Source organism: Mesocricetus auratus, unplaced genomic scaffold, assembly GCF_017639785.1.
Source record: "Mesocricetus auratus isolate SY011 unplaced genomic scaffold, BCM_Maur_2.0 Super-Scaffold_100025, whole genome shotgun sequence".
NCBI classification, from domain to species: Eukaryota; Metazoa; Chordata; class Mammalia; order Rodentia; family Cricetidae; genus Mesocricetus; species Mesocricetus auratus.
This window is the reverse complement of record NW_024429206.1, coordinates 2,420,917-2,441,276: the sequence shown is the minus strand read 5'-3', so window position 1 is coordinate 2,441,276 and position 20,360 is coordinate 2,420,917. Positions and strand designations below refer to the sequence as shown.

Genomic DNA, 20,360 nt, shown 5'->3' with positions numbered 1-20,360 from the left:
TTGTTGGTTTTTGTCTCCTAGTTTTAATGGGAGACTCTAAAGCAAGGCTAGGCTGAGAAGGAAAGGTGGGAACTATGGCTCAATGGTTCACTGAGATTCTATCCTCCCTCTGAACACAAAAGTGGCTTATATACCCCAGCACTCAGTAAGTGCTCAACAGATGGGTAGAATACTGTGTGATCTCAGCAGTAACTGTTAAGTATGGATAGTTCAGATTCTCAACCTTCTGATAGTTGCATTTTTTATGTAAGAGATTAAAAGACAATTTTGAACAGAAATATATAGTGGTGGCAACAGAGAGGATGAAAAGTTTTCACCTTGATAAGGCAGTCCTCTTCTTGAGATGACAAGAGAACATTCTCTGGCTTTAAATCCCGGTGTATAATCCCATTTTCGTGAAGGTACTGTACAAAAAGAGAGGCAGGATCATTGGTTTATACCACATACATGTAAGGACAGTTACCAACACCTCACTCCTAGCCGGAGTGAACCTAGGCTATATTAAATGTCAGCTCACTTGACTCAGTGGTTAAGAACACTGGCTGCTCTTCCAGAGGCCCTGAGTTCAATTCCCAGTAACCACCATGGTGGCTCACAATCATCTACAAAGAGATCTTCTGGCCCCTGCTGGGATACATGCAGACAGAACACTTTATAAGTAAATAAATCTTAAAAAAAAAATGTCAGCTCACTCCTTAAAGTCAGGGCTAGATCAGCGCTTAGGCAGGGTTTCTCTGTAGCCGTGGCTGTCCTGGTACAAACTCTGTAGACCAGGCTGGTCTCGAAGTCAGAGATCCACCTCCCAGGTGCTGGGATTAAAGGTATGCACCACTACACCTGGCACTAGAAAATCTTTAAAAAGCATAACCTTGCATTTCACAATGCCAGAAAACAAAAATCCCTTCACAATGACTGACATACAAGGTGTTTATCTCAATAAATATTTAAATAAATGATAACATTTCCTAGGAATTCCATCAAAATAATATATTTTGTTATGCTCAGCAGGTAAAGGCACTTACCACCAAGCTGACAACTATATATTTATGATTTACTAAAGCTTGCCTGAGAATTCAGAAAGCAAAGCCAGCCTCAAACTATAGAGATCAGGCAACACTGATACACAACTTTAATCCCAAGACTCAGGAGAAAAGCAGATGGATCTCTGAGTGAATCTGAGGAGCTGTTAAATTGGGAGCAGTTTGAGGATCGCCCATTTGATCTGAGTAGAGTAATAGCTAGTGTCTGGCTGCTTTGCTTCTCTGATCTTCAACTTGAAGCTTGAACCCCAATATCAGTCTCTGGGTCTTTTATTTATCCTGCTCCAGATAACCTCAATCCCCAGAACCCACATGATGAAATGAAAGCAAACTTCTGCAAGCTGCCTGTAACCTACATACACACTTTCACACTCACACTCCATTTTTTGTTTGTTTTTTTTTTTTTTGAAAATGTGAAGCGTGAAGCATATAGCTCAGGGGCAAGGCACTTGCACAGCACAAGCACAAGGCAGGTACTGGTTTTGAGATCCCTATAGCGCCCCCCAAAAAAAATAAAAGCAGGAACACCATGAAAGCTGGAGATGGAGCTGCTCAGTGATACAGTACTCATCAGGCTCAGTGATACAGTACTCATCAGGCTCAACCCCCTAACACTGTAAAGGCTAAAAGTAACAAGTGACTAACCTATCTATTTCTAGGTGCAAAAACTGACTATAGTTTATTATTATTATTATTATCTTGTTAGAAATAGAGTATAAAAATGAAAATAGACAAAATATCAATTCATGTCATACTTTTTTTTTTTTTTGGTTTTATGAGACAGGGTTTCTCTGTATTGTTTTGGAGGCTGTCGGTCCAGCCTGGCCTTGAACTCACAGAGATCCGCCTGCCTCTGCCTCCCGAGTGCTGGGATTAAAGGAGTGCGCCACCACCGCCCAGCCATACTTGTTTTAAGAATAAAAAAAGTCCTACTGGCATCAAGTGATCTGCACAATTCATCTTGTTGTTGGCCAGTATACTAGGAAAATGAATAAACTAATGAGGTATCAAGTCCTGCAGATGACATCCATCATGAAGACTGAATGGTGAGGCCAAGCAGGGTGGTGCATGCCTGTATCTAAGCACTTGGGAGGTGACAGCAAAAAGATTAGGAATTCAAAGCTAGGCTTAGCTACAGAGGATCAGCCTATGCTACATGAGACCCTATCTCAAAGTGGGACAGGGATGCTGGAGATAGCTCAGAGGTGAAGAGCACTGGCACCTCTTCCAGAGGTCCTGAGTTCAATTCCCAGCAACCCCATGGTAGCTCACAACCATCTGTAATGAGATCTGGTGCCCTCTTTTGGTGTGCAGGCATATATGCAGACAAAACACTGCACACCTAATAAATAATTTTTTTTTAATCCTTAGAGGGGCTGGAGAAATGGCTCAGTGGTTAAGAGCACTGGCTGCTCTTCCAGAGGTCCTGAGTTCAATTCCCAGCAACCACACGGTGGCTCACAACTGTCTCTAATGAGATCTGGTATCTTCTTCTGTCCTTCAGGCACACATCCAGACAGAACACTGATTATATAATAAATAATCTTTAAAAAAAAAAAAAGAAAATCCTTAGATAGGTCTTTTGGGCTAGGTATACAAGTCATGTGTGAGTATGTGTGTGTGTGTGTGTGAGTGTGTTTATAGACCTATATACAAGGCCCTGAGTTCCATCCCCAGCACTGAGAAAAGAAAAGAAAAATAAAGGTGGGGAGGGGTTGTGATGGGAATCTAGGATCAAGGAAAAATAAATACACTTTTAAACATTCTTTTATTTTTAATTATGTATGAGGGAGTTTATGTGAATGCAGCCCATTTAGACCAGGTGTCAGATCCCCTAGAGCTAGAGTTACAGGAGTTGTGAACCATACATGCTCCAATCCTGCGCAAAACCAGTACCTGCTCTTGGGCTACCCCTCCAAAAAAAAATTAATCTAACCCAAAACTTTGACTGGGCATGGATCTGGTGAAAACATAAAGAAAGTTAAATTCAGATAAACAAAAATCCAGAAAAATCCCCCAGTTCTCACTCACAAAAACTTCCAATCCAGACTACCCCACTTTCCTCGAGGGTTTCTTTGTATAACAGCCCTGGCTGTCCTAGAACTCACAGAAATCCACCTGCCTCTGCCTCCCAAGTGCTGGGATTAAAGGCATGCACTACTATCGCCCAGTGCCATGCTATTTCCTTCATGGATGGGCTTTTAAAAGAAGAAACTTCATTGGGTATGGTGGCACACACTTTTAACTCCTGAACTCGGGATGCAGAGACAGGCAGATCTCTGAGTTCAAGGCCAGCCTGCTCTACACAGTAGATTCTAGGACAGCTAGGGCCACATAGAAAGATGTTGTCAGCAGAGGAGAGAAAGGATAAAGAAGAAAGTCAGAGGAGAGAGACTGGGGAGAAAGGACGCAGAGGACCCTGACCAACCTACCATGCCTTGGGAGGTAACCACCACAGCAAAATTTGGGACAAAGTGTGAGCACATGCCCCCACACCTGCCCATCATCAATCAGTGTGCTCTATTCCATGAGGTGCAGTTCATAAAGAACAAATTATCTATCAATCACCCCAAGTGGTCAGCCTTGCTTTCAATCCCACCTTTATACTCTGCAAACCAAGACATTGCCACAAGGATCAGGTAGGTGCAAATACCAAAGCTGCTCCAGAAAGCCCTCCAGGTCAAAGACACAGATGGGGTTGACTTTGTTTTTCTGAAATACTAGGGGGTGAACCTGGGGCTTTGTGCACGCTAAGAAAGCACTCTACCTCTGAAGTATCTTCCATTTTTATTTCAAAACAAGTTCTCTCTAAATTGCCTGAGCTGCAGAGGTTAAGAGCACTAACTGCTCTTCCAGAGGTCATGAGTTCAATTCTCAGCAACCACAAGGTGGCTCACAACCGTCAATAATGTGTTATGGTGCCCTCTTCTGGCCTGCATTGCAGGCATACACACAGGCAGAACACTGTACATTAAAAAAAAAAAAGTAAACTGCCTCAGCTAGCTTTAAACTGGAGACTCCTGCCTTAACCTCCCCAAGTAGATGGAACTCCAGACTGCGTCACCACATCTGGTGATATATTCACTCCATTAGTTCCCTTTCTTAGTCTCTCTTAACACTCACAGCAAGAGCTTGATCTTCTGAGTCATGGAGGCAGGGCTTTGTTTTGTTTTGTTTTGTTTTTCCTAGAACAGAACAACAAACACACAGGACCTCTTGAATTTTAATCCTCAGCCCTTGGTCCTTGACTAACACAAGAGGGCTTCTCTCACCTGGACAGCTAAAAGCATCTGGTAGAAATAGAGCTTGCAGGTCGCTTCCTTCAGGCGTTTGTTCCCCACCACCCGGTCGAAAAGTTCTCCTCCTTCCATCCTGAAACACAGAGTGGGCCCTTCACTGCGGAGGCACAGCACAAAAGAAATACTCAGCTAGCTAGCAAAATGGGGGAGAGGGGCTGTGAGCGGATGAGCGCTTGCCTCACATCTAAGAGGCCCTGACCGGGAACTCTAGCACTAAAACCCAGGGGTCATTTTTATCCACGCCACATAACTTAAAATTAATGAGGTTGGCTGGGCATAGTGGGGCTTTCAGAGAGTCCAAGGCCAGCCTAGTTTGTTCTGCATAGCAAGCCCCAGGCTGGCCATGGATACATGACACCCTGCCTCTAAATAAATAAAAATAATAATCTTGAGGGCTACAGAAATGGCTCAGTTGTTAATAGTATGTACTGTTTACCCAGTCCAAAGGAAACTCAGGACAAACGACTAACTGGTGCCTATTAGCATACAAAGCAGAGAATGGCCTACACACACACACACACACACACACACACCTAAAAATAAACAAATTCTTGTAACAATGCCCTACTACAATAAACCTCATGCACAGATGCCCTAGATGGAAAAGAGGAAAAGGTGGGATAGAGCAGGCACTGGTGACTTTTTAAAAAAAAAAGTCTGATCCAGCACTTGGGAGGCAGAGGCAGGCAGATCTCTGTGAAGTCTAAGCCAGCCTGATCTACAAAAGTGAGTTCCAAGATAGGTTCCATTCAAAGCTACAGAGAAACTCTGTCTTAAAATCCAAAAGCTGGGGGGGAGGAGGCGCTGGAAGGGGAATGTTGCTACTTACAACTCCAGAACAATGTAATAATCTTCCGCAGCAAAGACATCTTTAATTTGGATGATGCACGGCTAAAACAGAGAAAAGGGGAGAAATGAGAAACTCCAAAAAGGAAACCTCAAGACACAGAAATTGAGGCCGCAGGAGGACAAAGAGCAGACACTGGGCCTTCGTCTGGGGATGCTTTTAAGAGGAGGCAGAAGGAAGTAGCCGACTCCTCATTGAGACCACTCAGTGTCAGCAAGGGGTGGTTCATATGTGTATGAGCCTACCTAAGAGTGGCAGCAGTCTTCCCGGCCAAAACAGGACAAGGAACCTAGAAGTGCCAAGAATAAGGCAGCAGCAGCCAGGTAGTTCAGGGCAGTAGTGGGGAACTTTCACAGCAGGCCTGAGACCCGAAATCAATCCCAGCACAAGAGTGAAGGAGAAATAGGACACAAGACCAGAGATCATGAAACTATCTTGCAATCCCGGCACTTGGGAGGGCAAGGAAGGAACTCACAGCCAACCTCATCATAAAACAAGCTCAAGGCCAGCCTGGGCAATGAGACTGTGTCAACAATAAAGAAGGTTAGGGAGAAAGCCCAATTATACTACCAGATACCAGATTCTTCCAGCTCCAGGACTGGAAGCATAGAGAATGGAAGGAATCCTTACGATAAGATCCTCCCCACTGCAGAAGACCTTTCGAGCATGGTGGACTATGTATGATCTAGCATCAGTGCTGGGGACAGACCACCATGGGCAGGGAAGAAAGCACACCTATTATGTTTACAATCGACAGCCAAGTTCAATGGTGGCGAAAGAAACAGACTGGGTGCGTATCAACTGGCATAGAGGACTGTGATCATGTGAGAATCAGACAGCCTTTAATATCCTCAGGTTTAAGATTTAAAGGGTGGTGAAACTCACCACAGCATTCTTCCTTCAAAGCAAGTCTCATCATAACTGCTGCTCTGTATCAGGGGGCCTTCCTGCAGTGAACTGCTATAAGAAAGTCAGTGGAGACCCCACTGTCTCCCAACATGTAAAACCTTGTATTGTAAACACTGTTGAGTGCTAAGGCAAGACTTCAATTTTAATAAGGCTCAAAATAACCAGTAAGTTAGTTAGGGAGATAAGAATGTATGTAGTGGTTTAAGTTCATTTGTCCGTCTGTCTGTATCTATGCATGCCATGGAGCATGTGTGGAGGTCAGGGGAGACCTGTGGGAGCTAATTTTCTCCTTCCTCCGTGTGGTTTCTAAGGATCCAGCTCAGATGGTCAGAGCTGGCAGCAAGTGCCTTAGACCTCTGAGTCACCCTGCCAGCACTGAATGTGTTTTAAAAAACAAAACAAAACTGGCAAAGCAGGCTGCAGCAGGAAGATTGCTTGAGCCAGGAATCAGAGCCCGGCTTGGCCAATTCAGCCAGTTTCTGTCGCAAGGAACAAAAACAAACTCCACTCAAGATGTGGCGATGGAAGGATCACGTGAGCTCAGTCTTCCCAGACCAGCCAGGGCAACAGGGCAAGGCTGCCTCCAAACAACAACAAAAATGGGGGGAAGACAGAGATAATGGGGAGGAGGGGGAGGCAGAAGGAAGGAAAAGGCAAAGAGAGCAGGGAGGAACAGAGGAGAGGAAGACATTGCAGAATGAAGCAGAGGACAGCCAGCCGGAAGGCCGGCCACTGAGCTGTGAAGGGGCTGTGGAGACGCTGTGTCAAAGGCAGTAATCTAGAATAAACAGAGCTTTGGGTTCCTGGAGGGATATGAGGAGGTGAAAGAAAGAAGAATTTCTTCTGTTTGGAAGTTAAAAGTGAGAACAAGATAAATCACCAGTTGGACAGGCAAGATTTGGGTCAAGTTTAACTCCAGCATCTACTGAGCTTGTGTTCACAGGTGCTCATAAACTAATGAAGTCACTGAAAGAACTGGCGAAAGGAAAGACAGGATCAGACCGGTACGCTACAGCCTTCTCATCTTGTGACTTCCACAGACACAAACTCATCCTTACAAAAGAGATAAGAACCATTTACACCCAGAAAGAGGCCCCAAACCAGTGAATCAGATAGAACGATGGGACTCCATTTACCTGTCACATATCATAGATTTAACTGGATTACTCCAAATAAAATGTACTTAAGAGTGCCAAAATGTCGCCAGGCAGTGGTGGCACACGCCTTTAATCCCAGCACTCGGGAGGCAGAGGCAGGCGAATCGCTGTGAGTTCGAGGCCGGGCTGGACCGATAGCCTCCAAAACAATACAGAGAAACCCTGTCTCGTAAACCAAAAAAAAAAAAAAAAAAAAAAGTGCCAAAATGTCAAGTATAATTAACCTCACTAACATTTTCATTTTCTATGCAAATATGACCACTAATCTCTAAGATTTTGGTCATGATCTCAGCAAAAATACTGAGTATAAATCAGGAAGTCATGAAGCCTTTACATAGGATTGTATACACATACAAAGGAACCCAGGTTAACACTAACCTCCCACAGAAATGCTTTGTACACATCTTATATTTTGAGACAAGTTTCTACGAGTGATAATAATACTTACATGATTCAGTTTTTTCAAAATTTCTATTTCAGTTTCAACACTGGGAGCCGTGTCCTTGAATAGGATAATATTAGAATTCATTAATAATAATAATAATCATAATGGTTAGTATTTTAACAATATTAAAAATTGCCTGAGTTACAAACCAGCCTCTGTTCACATAGAGGACACAAAAGTACATATTTATACAAAATGGACTTTGGCTAAGAAGCCCAGATTTTGAAGTTTTTTAAAAATGTATTTTCTTTTTTATTTTTATTTTATGCACACTTGTGCTTTACCTGTATGTCTGTATGTCTGTGTGAGAGTGTTGGTTCCCCTGGAACTGGGATTACAGATAGCTGTGAGCTGCCGTGTGGGTGCTGAGGACTGAATGAATGCAGGTCCTTTGGAAGAGCAGCCAGTGCTCTTCACCACTAAGCCATCTCTCCAGCCCCTCCCCCCAGATTTAAAATTTTTAAACCCAGCCTTTTCCTCTCAGCTCACACTCTCACTACTACCCTGCAGAGTTGGGATGGGGGCTTCTGTTAACTGGAGGTCACATATAGTCCAATGAATGGAAGAGAATAGTTAAGAAGTGAAGATTGGCCCTAAATTTTTATCAATGTAGTAGATATGCTTTTCTACCCTAAATGGGAAGCAAATCCAGAATCATGGGGCCAACTGTCTATAACAAAGTGAACACAGACCGGAAATTCCTCCTGCCACGTAAGAATAGAATTATCTAGGGAAAAACAATCTAAAGAATGTTAAAGCCAGAAACAGCTGGCTGGAAAGGAAGAAGTGACTGGGCCCGGCTTTTTACATTACTTTGTTGGGTTATGTGTGTGGGAAGAAAAAAACAACACACCTAGCTACTTTACTCATTCAGTAAATGTGGGTATAAAAAGTGGTAAGTTGCTTCTACATAGAAATAACTTACATTTAAAAAATCTGCAACTGAAAATTGGAAATGTTCTCTCAGTGGTACAGTACTCTGGCATTCATAAATCCCTGAGTTTGATAAAAATGTTTCTAAGCCAGGCAGTGGTGGTGCACACCTTTGATCCCAGCACTCGAGAGGCAGACACAGGCAGATCTGAGTTTGAGGTTAACTTGGTCTACAAAGCAAGTCCCAGGGCAGACAGGACTGTTAAACAGAGAAACCCTATCTTGAAAAAAAAAAGTACAAAAAAAATTTTTAAATGTGTAGAGGCAGGCGGATCTCTGAGTTCAAGGCCAGCCTGGTCTACAAAATGAGTTCCAGGACAGCCTCCAAAGCCACAGAGAAACCCTGTCTCAAAATACCACCCCCCCCCAAAAAATGTGTTTCTATAACTAACCCATAGTCATTGCCACAACACCCAAAAGAGCAAAGAATCTGGAGTTAATTCATCAACCAAGCTGAGAATTGTTATCTGTATAAATTATGAGGAAGTTGGGACCATTGCTTCTCAGTGATGTCTTTGAGAATCTGTTTAAAGCTGTCTGATATAATCCAGAATTTTTGTATAGTGTTCAGCTCACGCCTCAGAACTGAATCACATCAGACAAATGCTAACACTCTTTGGAAACACTGGAGGTCTTACAGATGGGAGCAGCAGGATGCGGGAAAACAGACAGTTGCTCTCCTTTGCAGACGTCAAAATTATCTAAAAGCTAATTAACCAGTGGGTTAATAAGCTACCTCAATCAGGAATGGGAATATATGTCTATAATCCAAGCACTCCAGAGGAGGCACTGGTGACACTTTCAAGGCCAGTCTCACTATATGAGTACAAGGTCAGCTGGGGCTGTGTGAGAGCCCTATCTCAAAGAAAAAAAAGTGGTTTTTGGAGTAAAAATTAATCATCACATAACTTGTAGAATGAGTCAAAACCATATATTGTAGGTAGGTAATAAGGATCTGACACTTTAACAAATACTTTCAAAATCAGTGTTCAGAATACAGCATAACCAGGAGGTGATCCCAGCACTTGGGAAGCAGAGGCATGCAGATCTCTGTGAGTTCGAGGCCAGCCTGATCTACAGAGTGAGTTCCAGGACAGCCAGGACTACATAGAGAGACCCTGTAAAAACAAAACAAAACATGCCGGGGTTGGTGACGCACAGCACTCAGGAGGCAGAGGCAGGCAGATCTTTGTGAGTTCGAAGCCAGCATGGCCTACAGAGCAAGTTCTAGGACAGCCTCCAAAACAATACAGAGAAACCTTGTCTCAAAAAACAAACAAACAAAACAACAACAACAACAACAAAAAAGTACTACATCTAAGTCATCTGATCTGACTGAGATTACCCCAGGGTTACTCCAGGAAGTTCTGAAGAAATGTGGAGACCCATGCGCCTAGAACACAGATACTTACTGTTGCTTCTCTCGATGAGCCGAGAGCAAACTTCCTCTTACTGATGATCTTTATGGCCACTTTCTTACACGTTCTCCTCTCAAAAGCCATTTTTACCTCCCCACAAGCACCACTAATGGGAAAAACACAGAAGACAGGGACAGTTCAGGATGAGTTCATCATGAAACCCGCCGTGTCCAAGTCTGCCTTGACTGTAAGAAGTTAGACACGGGACAGAGGAGGTTGCTCAGGCAGGTAATGTGCTTGTCATGCAAGTGTGAGAATCTGAGTTCAAATATCTAGAAGCCACACACACCAGGCATCCATCACAACACACATCTGAAACCACAGCTTCACACAGCAAGATCAGAGGCAGAAACAAGGACTCCCCCAGAAGCTTGCGGGTCAGCCTGCCTGGCATGCACAGCAGCAGAGACCCAGTCTCAAGACAGAAAGCCGAGGGCCCACACCCAAGGTTGTCTTCTGAGCCCCACCCAAATTCTGCGGCACATGTATTCCCACACTTTTGCTTGCACATGCACACATGCATGCACATACACGAGTGCATGTGCACACACACACACACACACACACACAAGAAACTAAATATTGCCCATGCAACATTTTTTCATTGTCCCTGTGTTCAAAGGACACACTGAAAGTTCACCAGAGTAAACCGTCAAAAGCACGGGTGGAGGTGGCACACCCACCAACACTGAGTTTGGAGTGCCTTCAATCCAATCACAGCCCTTGATTGTGAAGCTCACGGAAAAACACTGAGAAAAATAAAAAAGAGAATTTACTTTCTCTAGAGGTCAGAGAAATATCAATAGAAGAGTCTTCCTGATGAAAAACGGGTACCCATGCCAGGAGTATCACAAAATTGTAATTCAAGAGTTGAGAAGACAGACAAAAGCACAGCAGCCAACCAAGACCAACTTGGGTTCATAGAGAGTTCTAAGCCATGCAGCCCATCCAGGCTTGAACAGAAAAAAAAAGAGAAAATACAGAATAATTACCGACAAACAATTTGCATACACAGGAGCATGAATTGCATCTTACACTACATCCAAAAGCACTGCACAATTATTCTCCATGTAGCAGCATCTCTCAAAAGATGAGACTCACTGGGTACCACCAAGGGCAGACAAACGCCCCACAGAACGCAGTCCACTATTACCCCCAGTAAATCTGTTTTGCAAAGTTCAGATCCATCCTACATTACTACTACTATACAGGCCATACACTACCTGTCTATAGTGGGCTATGGTAACAACCAGGTTTTGATAGAATATTGTTTTTTTGTTTGTTTGTTTGGTTGGTTTTTTCGAGACAGGGTTCTCTGTAGCTTTGGAGGCTGTCCTGGAACCCACTGGGTAGACCAGGCTGGCCTCGAACTCACAGAGATCCGCCTGCCTCTGCCTCCCGAGTGCTGGGATTAAAGGCGTGCGCCACCAACGCCCGGCTTGATAGAATATTGTAAAGGTTTCATATCTTTTTACTGTGTTGAGTACACACAACATAAAATGTACCATTATGATCATTTTCAAGTGTAGAATTCAGCCACATTAAGTACATTCACAATGTCCTGCAACTGCTACCTACCATCTAGTTCCAATTAAGTAAACACAATTATACCTTGCCCCTAGCAACCACTAATTGGCTTCCAAAAATTTATCTGATATTTCATATCAATGAATTCGTATTTCTTTGATTTAACTTAATACTCTCAAAGCTCATCCATGTTATAGCAGCTATTGGTATATCTTTACTATTTATCTAAGACTATTATCTTACTATGTTTGTTTGGTCTTAACCTCTCTACAAACTGGAAAATTCCATTACAGCACCTACCTATTTATTTCCCTCTTATCCCCCTTTGAGACAAAAGTCCTAGGAAGCTCAGCTGTCCTCAAATGACTATTATGCCAAGGATAACTTTGAACTTCCAATCCTCTTGCTAATTTTTTTTTAAGTTGTTGAATGCCAAGTATGTCCCAGCTGTCTTTTTCTGTTAGGGATTGAATTAAACATTTTACACTAAATTGCACAATTATCTTAGAAGGGTAGGGGCTAACCAGATGGCTCAACAAACAGAAGTGACTGCCCCATAAGCCCATTAGTTTTTTTTGTCAACCTGATTTTATTGAGGATCATCTGCTAAGAGGGAATCTCAATTTTTTAAAAAAATGCCTCCATTAGATTGTCCTGTAGACAAGTCTGTGGGACATTTCTTGACTAATATGGGAGGGCCCAGTCTACTGTGTGCAGTACTATTTCTGGACAGGTGGACATACGATGTTTAAGAAAGCAGAATGATCAAGTCATGGAAATTAGGTCAGTAGGCAATGTTCCTCCATGGTTTCTGCTTCAGTTCCTGCCCTGCTTCAGTTTATGCCTTGGCCTCCTTCAGGATTAGACTGTGATCAGAACATGTAAACCAAATAACTCCTTCCCCCTCCAAGCTGCTTTTGGTCAGTGTTTATTACAACAACAGGAAGCAAAAGAAGAGAGAAATTGGTACCAGGAGTGGGGAAGTGCTGTGGTGGATGCAACTATGTTGTTTGGGGGAAGAATTATAGGATTTTGTAGCTTAGAGCTGGAATAGCTGTTGAGTGCTCAGAGATTAGTGGGCTCTTCTATAGAGAGCTGGGAGGCAATGCTAAGACAAATACAAATAACGGGGCCTGGCTCATGGTTTCAGAGAGAAAAATTCAGAGTCCCTTAAAAACTTGATCACATTTGTGTGATAGTTTTATTTTTGTTTTTTTGGCTTTTTAAATTTTTAATTTATTTTTTCCCAAGACAGGGTTTCTCTGTGTTGCTTTGGAGCTTGTCCTAGAAATAGCTCTTGTGGACCAGGCTGGTCTCGAACTCAGAGATCGGCTTGCCTTTGCCTCCCCAAGAGTGCTGGGACTAAAGGCGTGCACCACCATTGCCAGGCTTGTGTGATAGTTTTAATTAAGATTCTGTGAAAGTGAGGCTGGGCATGGTGGCACACACCTTTAATCCCAGCACTCGGGAGGCAGAGGCAGGTGGATCTCTGAGTTTGAGACCAGCATGGTCTACAGGGAAGTTCCAGGACAGCCAGGGCTAAACAGAGAAACCTTGTCTGGGTAGGGGAGAGGGGTGGGAGGTGAGGGAGTATTTAATATGTGAGATGAAACCTTTTGCAGTTTACTGAGATAATCAACGCTAGTTAGCTGGGGCTTAAAAATCAGCTGTGATTAATAAGATACCAGCATCACTGAGGTGCAATCTTCTGGGTCAGCACACGGAAGCTATGATCCCAAGAAAGTACAAAGCTGCACCTCAAGCTGCAAATCAAACTCCATAATGTGTAAGAGTCTCCCACAAGACTGGCCTTGAAGGTATGAAGGGGTCATGGAAAGCAGCCAAGGCTTGGCACTGTGTAGCAAGGTTGAAGCATCCCTAGAGAGAGTCCAGGAGGCCAGTGACAGAGATGCAGGCTCAGTGGCAGCTGGAGACCGCAGCATAAGGGAGATGCCCAGACTGTGGGATGACCACTGAGGACAGCAGCAGGTGTGGAGCCAGCCTAAGACTACAAGTTATATGTGCTATGGAGGGCACAGTGGGAGAAGCCTCAAGACTTCTGCAATCCAAAAGAGCATGAGTGAGTCAGACCTTGGACACTGAGCCACTTACATGGTTGGAATTTGATTCTCCTTTGACCTGATTGTGACCTGGTTCATTTTTAGAAGAATAACTTATTTTTCTTATAGTTGTTGTTTTACAGGAGCCCACGGCTAAGAGACATTGGATATTTTTGGGCTGGAGAGATGGCTCAGCAATTAAGCGCTCTGGCTGGTCTTCCAGAGGACCTGAGTTCAACCCCAGTTCTAAAGGATCTCAGACCTTCACATCAATACACATAAAATAAAGTTAAATTATATAAAAAACTTTGGATATTTTTAATGAAACTTGAATTTTAAATGGCTGAGTATTTTTTTTCATTTTATGTCTATGGGTGTTTTTCCAACATATACATCTGTGCAACCCTTGTGTACAGTACACCAGAGACTAGATTCATTTATTTTTATTGTATGTGCATTGGCGTTCTGCCTGCTTGTATGTCTGTGTGAGGGTGTCGATCTTGGAGTTATAGTTGTTAGCTGCCATGTAGATGCTGGGAATTGAACCCGGGGTCTCTGGAAGAACGGTCAGTAGCAGGCCCAGTGAGCAGTGTTTCTCCATGGTCTCTGCTTCAGTTCCTGTCTCTAGGTTCCTGCCCTGCTTAAGTTCCTGCCTTGGTTTCCCTCAATGATGGACTGTGGTCACGATATGTAAGTCAAATAAACCCTGTCCTCTCCCAAGCTGCTTTTGATTATGATGCTTTGCACAGCAACAGAAAGCAAATTAGGACCCGAGCAAGCTTAATGACTTGAATCAATCTCTGGGATCTATGGTAGGAGAACTCCTGATCCTCTCAGCTCCACATCCACACCATGGCACACACATCACATGTACCTCACACGTAAACACACTCTTCACACACACATCACATCACACATACATTATACACACACCTCACTCATAACAACATCACACTCACATGCACTATACACTCAATTCACACCTACCCATGCTCACACATACAACACAATCATACATACCTCATACTCATCACACATCATATTCATACTCAGACATACATTATAACACACACACACAAACACGGAAGAAATTAAGTAACTTTAAATTGACAATAAATACACCGGATACACAACTCAGGCCTGTAACCCTCAGGACAGGAGAACTGCCCATGGGTTTGAGGTACACCTGGGCTACACTGTGGGTTCACACCAGTCTAAACTATGGAGCAAGTCGCTGTATTAAAAAAAAAGCCAGGCTGGGAGTTGGTGGCGCACGCCTTTAATCCCAGCACTCGGGAGGCAGAGGCAGGTGGATCTCTGTGAGTTCGAGGCCATCCTGGTCTACAAAGTGAGTTCCAGGAGAGCCTCCAAAACAATACAGAGAAACCCCGTCTCGAAAAACAAAAAAAAAAACCAAAAAAAAAAGCCAGAACCATAATTAGTTAATTAAAAATGGTTTGAAGGTAAGTCTAGCATTTTACCAAACATTCAGACAATCTTGGGTTTGAACTCTAGCAAAGCCACCAAGATGACTCAGCAGGTAATGCATCTACCACCAAGCATGATGACCAGAATTCAGTCCATGTGGTAGGAAAAAACTGAGCCCTGCAAGTTGTCTCTGTCTCTACATGCTCAGTGTGGCATGAGTGCCCCCACACACATGCAGATACATGTGAGTCATATGTTCCACGAATCACAGGTCACTAACAGCTGAGTCTCAAAAGTCATCAATAGCCAGGGATGGTGAGGCAGGCTTAGACTCCTGTCTGGGGAGGTAGAGGCAAGACAGAGGATCACAAGTTCAAGACAGCCCTTGATTGCAAAGTGATTTTGAAGCTACATGAAAAAAATAAAGCAGCCAGGAATGGTGGTGCCCACCCTTTATCTAACCACTTAGGAGGCAGAAGAAGAGAATCTCTGTGAGTTCTAGGTCAGTCACAGCAACAAAGTGAAACCCTATCTCAAAAAATTACTTAACCAATTAAAATAAAAACTGGGAAGGCAGTTCAGTCAATAAAATGTTTGCTACGAAAACATAAGGACCTGAGTTTGGATCCCCAGAACATACATAAAAAACTTGTCTCTAATCTCAGTGTTGGTAAGCTAAGGACAAGCGCATCCTAGAGGCTTGCTAGCCAGCAAGGTAAGCTGAGTCAGTGAGAACCGGGAGGAGTGGAGAGTCATTGAAGAAGATATTGACCTCTGGACTCCATATGCAAGCATCCTCACACAGATACACACAGACATAGACAACACACACACACACACACACACACACACACACACACACACACACACACACGAGTTACCAGTGAAGTTGAGCCTGGTGGCACAAGCTAATCTGAGCATTAAAATTTATAAGGAAAAAGAGTTTATTTCAACTGATCATTATTAAATAAATCAGTAATACATCTACCACAAAGTTCGACAAGCAGCTGTGTTATAAATAATAACGCTGTAAAATCAGGTATGAAAACCCAATCAATGAAAATACGTAGGCAGAAATGAGGTTTAGTTTACTATATAAAGAAAAAAAAGGTTTACCTTCCGAGAGTTTTTGACATGATGTATTCATCTCTTAATTCCTTAGGATAAACTGACTGATCATCTACAGTCAAGTCAAAAAATACAAAAACTAAGGGGAAAAGGACAGAAATGGGCTTGTTAATTCATGACTAGAAAACTGGTTCTAAAACTTAGCTATACAGAATATGAGATATAGAATTACATTTATCATGTAATACAAAGTGAATTTTTTTAATCCAGGAACCAGCAAAATAGCTCAGTAGGTAAAATAAACTTGTTATGCATGCCTAATGACTCGAGTTTGATCCACAGAGCCCACAGTAGAGAGAATCAACTCCCAACAGTTGTCCTCTGACCACCACATTCAGATTGTAACTGTAAGCCTGCACATACACAAGAAATCTCTCTCTCTCTCTCTCTCTCTCTCTCTCTCTCTCTCTCTCTCACACACACACACACACATACACACACTCGCGCACACACACACACACACACACACTCTCTCCACACAAAGAAAAAATTCAGCACTCAGGAGGTAGATCTCTGAGTTCAAGACCAGTTGGCCTATAGAGTGAGTTCCAAGGAAGCCATATAGGAGACCTTGTCTCAAAAACAAAGAAAAAAAACACACCTTGGACAATGGTGTTAACTCCTGAAAGCTATTTAATGCTAACTTACTTAATTTGACAGATTTAAAATATAACCTATAAAGACACAAAAATTTTCCTTTACAGAGGAAGTTAAGAAAAGCCCATTAACAATATGATAATAACATTACCTTTATTTCTACATAGTGAAAGTGCAATTTCAGAGTTGTTACTCAAAGGTAGGCGTTTTCCTTTCCCTATAAGCTCAGTATTTACAAAGGTTCCATTACCGCTGTGATCTTCTATGTACACGATGTAAGAATTTTTAGGGCCCATTTCCTAAAATGGAGAACATTTAATTTCCATGTTTTAACAGCAGGGATTAATGGTACAAGACACCCAAGAGCAATGGCTAGATCACCAGATCTCCAAGGAAAGAGGTTAACTGTCACATACCCTGAAAATTCGAAAGTGCTTCTTGCTATAGGTCCGATACTTCTCAGTCCTTCTCAACAGTGGTCCATCAAAGCAATACTCACAGCTTTTATCCCTCCCAAACCAGTAGTTGTCGTTAATACAGTCTGTTAATACAAAAGCACAAAGCAGAGGACTAGAATTTCATGCATCAAACATTCTTCAGTAGTGCTAATTATAGCAAGGAAACAATTCGGTGAAGTAATGCTCATGTGACCCCAGCATTTGGGAGGCTCCCAAGAGGGGACAAGCTCAAGGCCACTCTTACCTACACAGAAAGACATTGTCAAAAGAGATGTGTGTAGGCGGGGCAGTGGTGGCTCACACCTTTAATACCAGCACTCGGGAGGCAAATGCCAGCCTAGACTGCATAGCTAATAACAGGACAGCCAGTGCTATACAGAGAAACCCTGTCTCACAAATGAAGAAAATAGAGCTGGAGAGATGGCTCAGAGGTTAAGAGCACTGGCAACTCTTCCAGAGGTCCTGAGTTCAATTTCAGCACCTACATGGTGGCTCACAGCCATCTAGAATGAAATCTGGTGCCCTCTTCTGGCCTGCAGGCAGACATGCAGGAAGAACACTATAAACGTAAGTAATAAAAAAAAAAGGTCCAATGGAAAGTGCTGTCACTTCTTGCTGGTAAGTGCATTCTATCCCATTATTTCTGCTACCACCTTTTGCTGCTTCTTTGACCTCCAACACAGAATGAAGATCAATAGCTCTCTCGTGATGCTCCAGTCAGTACCAAACGGTGACTGCTAAGACATCCAACCTTGCAGACTGAGCAGCTACTAGGCTCTCAGTCTCTGCATCATGAAGAGAACTACCAATGAACTATCCAGAACACACTGTGGAAGCCAATTTAATAAATCCCCTTGTAATAATTTTTTTTTTGGTCAGGAGGTGGGGGGTTGTTTCGGTTTGGTTTTTCAAGGCAGAGTTTTTCTGTGTAACCCTGGATATGCTGGAACTAACTCACTTTGTAGACCAGGCTGGCCTTGAACTCAAGAGTTCTGCCTGCCTCTGCTTCCTGGCACCACCACTACCTGGCTAATGCAGATCTTTTAATGTGGGAAGAGCCACCTTTAGACAGGACCACGCCTTCAGCTGATAGCCCATATAAAGGACATGAAAGGAGGCTAGTTCTCTTTTCTGCTTGCTCTCAATCTTACTGGCAAGGCCATTCCTTCACCAGCATTAAAGCCTATTTCAACAGGATACGGTGTACACTGAACACCAGCTGAGACATTCATGCTTTTTTTTTTTTTTTTTTTTTGGTTTTTCGAGACAGGGTTTCTCTGTGGCTTTGGAGGCTGGCCTGGAACTCACAGAGATCCTCCTGCGTCTGCCTCCAAGTGCTGGGATTAAAGACCCAGCTTCAGCCTCCATTTTATTTTAAAACTTTCTTCTCACCTCTAACCAGTTATAAGGGCCCTGTGATTTCTGTTGCAACAATCTAACCACCACCCCATTTCCCTAAACAATACATTATACTATAGAACAAACTGCCTTACCCAGATTGGAGAATCCATCCTGAAGAGACCATAACCTAGCCCACGGGACAGGACCAGGCTCCTCGGGTTCTGGGTCCTCGGGAATAGAGCAGAGTTCCTGAGTGGACACTGTCTCTAAAGAGCTCAGCGTCCCAGAGCTGGAATGAGAGGACTGGCTGGAGGACGGCACTGTGCCGGCGGAGGAACTGGAGGTGCCTTGAGACTGTGAGGAGAGCTCGTGCAACTGAGAGCAGGTGCCTTGTGACTGGGTGAAGCCACTCTGGGACTGCGGACAGGCGCCGCTGCCGTGGGACTGCTGTCTCTTCATATCCGACCTCAAAAACAGAGTCCAACAATGAGGGGAGAGTCGAGGAGCAAGGCCTAAAATTCAAGAACGAAGAATGGAAGCTGGCGAGATGACGCAGCAGCAAAGAACAGAACTATGCTTGCAGAACCATTCTCACAGAACCCAAAAGTTCAGCAAGTTCCCAGCACCCAAGTCTGGCAGCTCAAGACTGCCTGTGTCTCCAACTCCAGTGGGTATGAAGCCCTCCCTTGGCCTCTGCAATCACTTGCGCTCACGTGTGCACACTCCGGCACACATAACGTAATTAAAAATAAAATAAATCTGCACCCAAAGATAAGTGAAGAAGGTGACGCAAAGTCCTGGATTCCGTGCCGAGTACCACCAAACATGAGAAGCGGAGAATGGGTATATTTAGGATCTGCAGAGACATCGCAGCGGTTAAGAAGCGCACAGTTGCTTTTTTTGAGTTCAGTTCCTAGCACCCACAGCCAGGAGCACACAAACACAGTTTCAGTTCTTGGGGAATACACTGCCCTCTGCTGGCCTCCTTACGCACTGCACAGATTTACACACTCGATTTTTAAAAATAAATTTTAAAGGAACAGGCATATTATGACCACCTCGGAAGGGCAGAACCATTGATGAGTTTTTTTTAAAAAAAAAAAGTGACCACAGCAAAATTCCAGGATCACGAATAGAACTTATCGGCCACTTTCACAGCGCAATACCACCTTTCCTTCGTGGACAGAAGCTGAGAATGGCTGGTTGCCTCCTATCCGCTCCTTGCCACCCTAACCCCCACACACACTTTCTTACGCGCGCACTCCAGTTCCTGCAGAGCCTAGCAGCGAAGATTGTGGTCCTCAGTAAATACTGGGGAAGAATGAATCAAAGGCCTGGCATGATCACTACCATTTATAATACTCGCTATGAAACTACTTCGCTCTCTGGCACTGAAGAGCCCAACTCTGCGCCTTCCCGTGTGTCCAGACCTGTCTCAGCTTGTAAATAACAAGGGACTGTCCCCTTGAAGAGGAGCAAAAAACAAAAAAAAGGGGGGGGGGGAGAGTCGCCTGCGCACAGCGCCCCCTCGCACACACAGACCACGCGGAAGCTGCGGAGCGCTCCCTTGCAGAAGACCCTGAGATTGCGATTCGAATTCTCAGACAGCCAGAAAAATTTCCCGCTAAAACTCACCGCAAAAGAACACCTGGAGCCACACACACCCGATACCGCCGCAGCCAGTGGTGTGGCGCTAAACCTACCCATACAAACTCCACCCTCAGCCAATCAAAACGCCTTCCTGATCGGCACGACCAATAAGAAGACCCGAAT

At 43.7% G+C, this 20,360-nt stretch overlaps 1 protein-coding gene across 3 annotated transcripts in view; it reads right to left on the bottom strand.

Annotated features, from left to right (window-relative positions):
- Chek2 (checkpoint kinase 2) overlaps positions 1–20,330 on the bottom strand; it is a 28,691-nt gene extending 8,361 nt beyond the window's left edge. Inside the window, exons 1-10 of one of the 3 annotated variants that reach the window (XM_013124605.3) lie at positions 20,223–20,330; positions 18,740–19,099; positions 17,205–17,329; positions 16,940–17,087; positions 16,180–16,270; positions 10,043–10,154; positions 7,701–7,754; positions 5,169–5,230; positions 4,313–4,412; positions 318–404 (exon numbers count right to left, since the gene is read on the bottom strand). In XM_013124605.3, coding sequence (XP_012980059.1) covers positions 318–404; positions 4,313–4,412; positions 5,169–5,230; positions 7,701–7,754; positions 10,043–10,154; positions 16,180–16,270; positions 16,940–17,087; positions 17,205–17,329; positions 18,740–19,046 — 1,086 coding nt within the window. In that variant the 5' untranslated portion in view covers positions 19,047–19,099; positions 20,223–20,330. Of the gene's footprint in view, positions 1–317; positions 405–4,312; positions 4,413–5,168; positions 5,231–7,700; positions 7,755–10,042; positions 10,155–10,731; positions 10,798–16,179; positions 16,271–16,939; positions 17,088–17,204; positions 17,330–18,739; positions 19,100–20,222 lie in introns of those variants that run through there. The other 2 variants (XM_021236089.2, XM_040731495.1) reach the window with 2 other exon arrangements.
- Between the last annotated feature and the right edge of the window lie 30 nt (positions 20,331–20,360).